Genomic DNA, 7,742 nt, shown 5'->3' with positions numbered 1-7,742 from the left:
TCAGGGACAGCGCTCCAGACAGGTGCAGTTGGCCCTCTGCACGAATCCGCCTGCCAGTGCAGCATTGGCCAGCGTCAGGATGGCACCTCTTGGGAACTCCTTCCCAATGGCAAGGTTTGCAACTTCCCCGGGAACCAGCGCCCGATCCCAGATAGCCAAGCCAGACATGCTTCCCACGAAGGCCTCGGAGCTGTCGAACCCGCCCCCCACACTGTCTTGCTCCTGGCCCAGCACCAGGGACCCTCCGGGGGGGATCTCATAGCCCTGCCTGAAGCGGGAGCCGGTGGCCACCAGCCTGCGATCCACGTGGAGCCAGTACCTGCCCTGGGTGGACGTTCAGATGACACAGGCGCGGTGCCACTGGCCGTCCAGCAGCGGCTGCAGGGGCAACTCCCTGAAGGCCGGGTCCCCGATCGCGAAGTGGATGGCTCCGGGCAGCAGGGAGTCTCGGCCGTGCAGCACCAGCTTGTTGTCATTGTCCTCGGTGGCGTAGGACAGGAGGGTGCCCAGGCGGCCTGACGCCGTGCGGACCCAGCTGCAGACGGACACGGCTCGCAGGGCAGTGACGAAGCCGGGGCTGAGGAAGACCACGTTCTTGGTGGAGGCGTTCGGAGAAACGAGGGTGGGGCCCACGCCGCAAACTAGAAACAGAGGAGGGAGGGGTTAGCTCCATGCAGGAGGCCGTGCAGAAGCATCCAGAAGCACATGTGCTGTGGGCGCCAGGCCTCCCGCTCCCGGCTGCCACCCTTCTCGGAGCACTGACTCTGCACTGGTCCTGCCGATGGCTCCCCTGCAGCTTCTCCTTCACCCTCTTGATGGGATCACCCCAGTGCCACGGGTGGGAAGACGGAGCGTGAGGGCCACACTCGAAAGTGGTGGGGTCCCGCTGGGAGCCCTAGCTGTCGGCCCACCCAGCTGAGCCAGGACCCATCTCTGCCAGGGAGTCTCTGCAAATGTCATGACTCACAACAGCACGAGTTTAGAGTTTCACGTTTCTGAAGGTCACAAGGCCAACACGTTCTCCCAGGGCTCAAATCAGGTGTGGGCAGGGCTGGTTCCTCTGGAGGCTCAAGGAGAAACCATCTCCTGCCCTTTCCAGCTTCCAGAGGCGCCTGCACCACTCGGCGTGGGGCCCCTCGTCTGTGTACCCCGCCATCTCTGCTTCTGCCCTCATGCCCTCCTCTGTATTCCTCCTGCCTCCTCTTAGAAAGCCCCTGTGATGACAGTGGGCCCACCCGGATGATCCAAGACCCTCTCCCCATCTCCTGACGCATAACTGAATCTCTTTTGAGAAGGGGAGATTTTCTGGGGTTCCTGGTTTAAGGAGGAGCTGGAGGGAAGCCTGGCCATCAACTGGGAGCCTGTGGTACTTACTCTCTCCTGGCCCCCGGGGGGACCATGCCTGCTGTGGAGGATCTTTTGGGGCCGTGGCAGTCCCACTGAGTACCCGATGGCTGCCTGAGGCTGGGGGCTCCCGAGTCCCCTGGAGAGGGGCCGAGGAGTCCTGCCGGGGGCCCCTGTGCTCAGATGCAGCTTGGAGCTCCTGCCTGTCCCTCTGAAGCTTCAGGGAGCTCGGGCCCCGCAGATCAGGCTGGGTTAGGGCTGGGACCAGGACCGGCCCCAAGGCTGTGGTGCCAGGGTGGGCCACGGGCAGCCACCGCTCCAGAGCAGCCAGCCTGGCGCCCTGACTGTGGACGAGGCCCTCCAGGCGTGCCAGTGAGTCCCGCAGGGCGTCCCCCTGGGCCTCGTGCGCCTTCCTGTCCCGGGCCTGCTGCTGGCTCCTCTCGCCCAGGGCGAGGTCCAAGGCCCGCAGCCGCATGTCTACCTTCCGGCTTCGGCGTTGCAGCTGCCTCACCCAGGCCTTGAGCTGCACCAGCTCCCCCTGCAGCGCGGCCTGTGACCGGTTGACCGCCTGAGCCATGGCCTGGCTCTCTTCCGCCAGGCTCCGGAACCGGACATCAGCGTTGTGGGACACGTTGTAGCTGCTGGCGATGCTCTGCAGGTGCATCAAGGTCACCTCCTGGAGTCTCCGGAACTGTAAGGAGGACACGGTGATGATCAGCCGGGCCGGGCCGGGCCGGCTAGGAGGGATGGGAAATTTCGGCTTTGCCTTCTCACGCTGGGAGCAGCGGCCACATGCCCAGCCCACGGTCAGCACTGGCTTTCTGCCCACTGATTTGATACCCACTGCGATGCCGTGAGATGTCGTGGGTGCCAGGGACCGACCCCGGGCCATGCAGTTGCACCACGTGGGGTGTGGACTCCAGGCCAGGCCCATAGCCGGGGCTCTGATCCCCGCCCCTCGCCCCATAACCACCGGCAAGTCACTTTCCCCTGTGACCCCAGCTCCTGCCTGTGAGCTGCGGACGGCAGGGTGGCCTCATGAGTGCTCTATCAGGCCCAAACAGGAAGCACCCAGTGCAGGCCCGCCAGGCACAAAGCACTCCGCAACTGTCCGAGGACCCCGCGTGGGAGTCCGGGAGGCTGTCCACACCCTCTGCCTCAAGGTGGACCTGTGACCTCCCAGTTTCCACTCCCCATGACACTGCCCGGCCCCCACGGCCCCCAGTTATCCCGACTCACTTCCAGATCCCCTTCTAGCCTCTGGCCCCACCTGACCCCCACGTGTTAAGAGGCTTTTGCATCCGGTGTGAGCGGAGCCCAGCTCCTGACCCCCACACGTTATGAGGTTTGCGTCTGGTGTGAACCCAGCTCAGCTTTTCCCTGGTGTCCAACTGCAGGTGAAAGAATCTTCACGGATGGAAAGAGCGTCGCACGCCATGTTCGTGTCCGCCAAGCCCTAATGTTTCCCGCTCTGCTTCTGTAACATCCGTCTTCCATCTGCTGCCAATTTAAAAACCCGACGCGCCATGTCAGGGGTATACTTGCCTGCTCCTCCAGTCTACGAAGCCTCTCGAAAAATGGTTTGCTGGGCCCCGCTGGGGCGGCTTCTTGCGATGAAGCCCCATGTAGATGTACAGTGACAAACACAAGAAAGAAAAACAAGGTCTTCCTCCACAAGCAACCCATCCGGAGAGACGGCGAGGCCCCAGCAGTCTCCCTCCTGGCCGCAGGAGAGGGTGGAGGTGGCTCCGTGGGTCTGTCTCGTGTCTTGTCCCCCCAGCTCTCCCGCTGAGCGGTTTTCCTTCTTTGGCCCTGGCTGGATGTCAGGCTCTTCCTGCCGCCTCCGTGAAAGGCATCTGCCTTCAGGCCAGTGGGCTCTGAGAAGTGCAGGTTCCCAAGGAGACAGGCTTAAAACAGATGCAAACAGTTTCTTTGCAGAATCATTCAGCTGGGTGCAAGCCTGCAGACAGGAGGCGATGGCTTTAACAGGAGCACATGGACTTGTGCTGCCACGAAGTCGAAGCAAGACAGGGAACCCGACGGGAGCCAGGGAGTCAACAGAGCCAGGTCTGCGCGGGCACCCGTCGCCCAGGCTGTGCGCAGCTGCATCCTGGGAGGCCCCGCCTCTCTCAGTAAAGCAATGGAAATGTGACCGGCTGCCACCTTAATTTATTATTATTATTATAATTATTTGAGATGGGGTCTCATTCTGTCGCCCAGGCTAGAGTGCAATGGTGCAATCTCAACTCACTGCAACCTCCGCCTCCTGGGCTCAAACGATTCTCCTGCCTCAGCCTCCTGCCTCCCGAGTAGCTGGAATTACAGGCACGTTCCACCATGCCTGGCTAGTTTTTGTATTTTTAGTAGAGACGGGGTTTACACCCAGTTGGTCAGGCTGGTCTCAAACTTCTGACCTCATGATCTGCCCGCCTCGGCCTCCCAAAGTGTTGGGATTACAGGTGTGAGCCACGGCACTTGGCCAATTAATTAATTTTTTTGAGACGCGGTCACCCAGACTGGAGTGCAGTGCGCGATCTCGGCTCACCACAACCTCTGCCTCCTGGGTTCAAGGGATTCTCCTGCCTCAGCCTCCCAAGTAGCTGGGATTACAGGTGTGCGCCGCCACACCTGGGTAATTTTTGTATTTTCAGTAGAGATGGGGTTTCACCATGTGGGCCAGGCTGGTCTCAAACTCCTGACCTCAGGTGATCCACCAGCTGTGGCCTCCCAAAGTGCTGGGATTACAGGCATGAGCCACCGCACCTGGCCAATTTTTGTATTTTTAGTAGAGACAGGGTTGCCACATGTGGGCCAGGCTGGTATTTTTGGTTACAGGTTGCGTACTGGCTTGAATGAGACCCAGGCAGGCCTTATGTAGAAAAGGGTCTCTGCGGATGTCACGAAGGATTTTGAGATGAGACTATCCAGGTGGCCCTAAAGCCGATGACAGCAGTCTTTATAAGAGGCAGAGGACACGGCCCTGTGAAGATGGGGCAGAGACTGGGATGATGCTGCCATGAGGAGCCCCCAGAAGCTGGGAGAGGTAAAGTGGGACACCACCGCCTCCAGGGCCTTCGAGGGAGTGTGCACCTTGACTTCAGACTTCCAGCCCCCAGAACTGTGATAGGATTCACTTCCTTGTTTCAAGCCACCCAGCTCATGGGAGTAAGATCATCCTCATCCCAGCGAGGGCACCCATCATTCCCAAGGTGGCATGAGCCCAGTGGGTGCTAGGCCAGGGAACCATTGGTGGTCCCCAGGCTCCCCTTGTCAAGTGTCAGAACACCATGGACAGGGAGAAGATGCAAAAAGCATGGAGAGAAAATCGTGGGCATGTGGACGGGGTTGGGGCCTCAGGCCCTGGGGGACTGGTGGCCACCATGACAGCCACGCTGGTGCCACACACGGAGCAGCGATCTTGCAGCTTCCAACTGACAATGAGTTCCATTTATTTATGTATTTATTTTATTGCAGTAGAGACGGGGTCTTGCTACGTTACCAGGCTCTTCTCAAACACTCCTGGGCTCAGGCGATCCTCCCACCTCAGCCTAGCCAAAGTGCTGGGTTTACTGGCATGAGCCACTGAGCCAACTTGATTTCCATTTAAAGTTGTGGGTTGACGCCGGGTGCGGTGGCTCAAGCCTGTAATCCCAGCACTTTGGGAGGCCGAGGTGGGCAGATCACTTGAGTCCAGGGGTTCGAGACCAGGCTGGGCAACATGGCAAAACCCCGTTTCTACTAAAATTACAAAAATTAGCCAGGCGTGGTGGTGTGCACCTGTAGTCCCAGCTACCTGGGAGGCTTAGGCGGGATGATCACCTGAGCCCGAGAGATGGAGGTTGCAGTGAGCTGAAATCGCACCACTACTCTCCAGCCTGGATGACAGAGCAAAGAATAAAGACATTTTCAGATACACAAAGGCTTGAGAAATTTGTCTTCCATGCACCCACTGTTGGATGCGGAGCTTCAGGAAAAGACGAAGCCGCCATGAACACTGGCGAGGGCTGGAACCCAGCAGCGGACAGAGGAGGAGTTTCCGGGATGGTGGATGCTGCCCGCCCCACATCCCATCCATCGGCTCTGCCTGCAGACACATGCCCCGAGTTTCAGCTGCTTCTCCACACTCCCACTCCGCCCCAAGCCCATCCCCACAACGGCCACCTGGTTCCCGCGTCCGTGTACCAGCATGGACCCGTGCCTTCAGTGCCTCCAGGAGTTGCCTGCCACACAAGCAAAATCTTCAGTCCCTGCCAGGGCCTTCTGTGGCCTGGCCCACGGCCTCTCTCCCTCCAGGCCTCCTCCCTCCATCTACCTCCCTCGGCTCCACCTCCCAGGCCACAGTTGCGGCCTCCGGCATTTGCACCTGCCGTTTTCCTGCCAGTGAGACTCCTTCCCTGGCTGTCACCACTTTCAGGGCTCTGCTGTAAGGTCTTCTGTTCAGAGCTCTCACCTTATTTAAGACGGCACGCACTGCTTTCTGGCTCTTCTTTTCTTTTTTTTGGAGGAGTCGCGCTCTGTCACCCAGGCTGGAGTTCAATGGCACGATCTCTGCTCACTGCAATCTCTGCCTCCTGGGTTCAAGCGATTTTCCTGCCTCAGCGTCCCAAGTAGCTGGGATCACAGGTGCATGCCACCATGCTCGGCTAATTTTTTTTTTTTGGAGACGGAATCTCGCTCTGTCGCCCAGGCTGTAGTGCAGTGGCGCGATCTCGGCTCACTGCAACCTCTGCCTCCCAGGCTCACGTCATTCTCCTGCCTCAGCCTCCCGAGTAGCTGGGACTACAAGCACCTGCCACCACGCCCAGCTAATTTTTTTGTATTTTTAGTAGAGATGAGATTTCACCATGTTAGCCAGGATGGTCTTGATCTCCTGACCTCGTGATCCGCCCGTCTCGGCCTCCCAAAGTGCTGGGATTACAGGCTTGAGCCACCGCGCCCGGCCTATTTTCTTTCCTTTTTTTTTGGAACAGGGTCTTGCCCTGTTGTCCAGGCTGTAGTGCAGTGGCAATGAACATGGCTCACTGCAGCCTCAACCTCCCAGGCTCAAGCCATCCTCCCACCTCAGCCTCCCGAGTAGCTGGGACCACAGGCACATGACACTGTGCCTGGCTAATTTTTAAATTTATTGTAGAGACAGGGTCTCACTATTTTGCCCAGTCTTGAACTTCTGGGTCCAAATGATTTTCCCACCTCAGCTTCCCAGTGTTGGAATTACTGGCGTGAGCCACTGGGCCTGGCCTCTGCCAGTTTTTCGCTCGAGGCCTGTCACCTAGCATATTTCGTACGTACTTTATTTGTTCCCTGATAGGTAAGCAGGAACTTTGCATCATTTGTTGCTCAGAGGGCTTGGTGTACCAAGCAGGCATTTAATCAATATTTGTTGAACAAACGGATAACTGTTTCCCAGCTTTTTCCACATCCATCGCTGCTGAAATGGTGCCTCCTTAGCCTGTCTTCCTGGATTGCCCCCCTCCACAAAGATGAAGCTCCCCAACACTCTGGTGCAGTTTACAGAAGGCACTGCATGTTGTAAATGTTCAGTGTCCGGCTGGCCAGGCTGGCGGCCACAGCCATAGGTAGTACGGAGCCCTTGAAATGGTGCTAGGGCCAATAAGGAACTGGACTTATGGCCGGGCGCGGTGGCTCACGCCTGTAATCCCAGCACTTTGGGAGGCCGAGACCGGCAGATCAATAGGTCAGGAGATCAAGACCATCCCGGCTAACACAGTGAAACCCCGTCTCTACTAAAAATACAAAAAAATTAGCTGGGCGCGGTGGCGGGTGCCTGTAGCCCCAGCTACTCGTGAGGCTGAGGCAGGAGAATGGCGTGAACCCCGGAGGCGGAGCTTGCAGTGAGCCCAGATCGCGCCACTGCACTCCAGCCTGGGCGACAGAGCGAGACTCCGTCGCAATAAAAAAAAAAAAAAGGAACTGGACTTATTTAACTTCGGTTAATTTACAGAGCCACATGCGCCGCTAGCGCTTACCTACTGGTCGCAGTTTTAATTCCACGAACTGGCCTCATTTACGGAGGCGCATTTGTTCGTATCTGACATGATCTCCATCGTTCTTTACTTCCTTGTGCTCCGCATTTCCCTTACTGGCCTCTGACCCTTGAAAGCAGGGCCTTACACTCGGAGAAGAGGTGCCAGGCCTGTCTTGGTAAACATCTGCCGTAGAGCGAACGCTCAGCGTTCTGAGAGAATGTGGGACCCGGGGCGGAGGGAAGGGAGGGCTGACACCACTCCAGGGTAGGGAGGACCGGGAAGGGAGACACTAAGGCGAGAACCGACCACCCCGGCGCAGGGAACCAGCACGCAGCCACGTGGGGAGGCGCGGCCCCGCCCAACGCAAAGCCCCACCCACGCGTCAGGCCCCGCCCGTCCCACCGGCCCCGC

The 7,742-nt window shown here is 58.6% G+C and overlaps 1 protein-coding gene across 1 annotated transcript; it reads right to left on the bottom strand.

The window, feature by feature from the left end:
* PTX4 (pentraxin 4, long) lies at positions 1–2,541 on the bottom strand. Its single transcript, XM_011957482.1, is given in 3 exon segments — positions 1–641; positions 1,375–2,035; positions 2,416–2,541. Coding segments are annotated over 3 exon segments (1,428 nt in total).
* Between the last annotated feature and the right edge of the window lie 5,201 nt (positions 2,542–7,742).

The sequence above is a fragment of the Colobus angolensis genome, unplaced genomic scaffold (assembly GCF_000951035.1).
Source record: "Colobus angolensis palliatus isolate OR3802 unplaced genomic scaffold, Cang.pa_1.0 Scaffold443, whole genome shotgun sequence".
Lineage (NCBI taxonomy): Eukaryota > Metazoa > Chordata > Mammalia > Primates > Cercopithecidae > Colobus > Colobus angolensis.
This window is presented reverse-complemented; position numbering and strand designations above follow the sequence as displayed.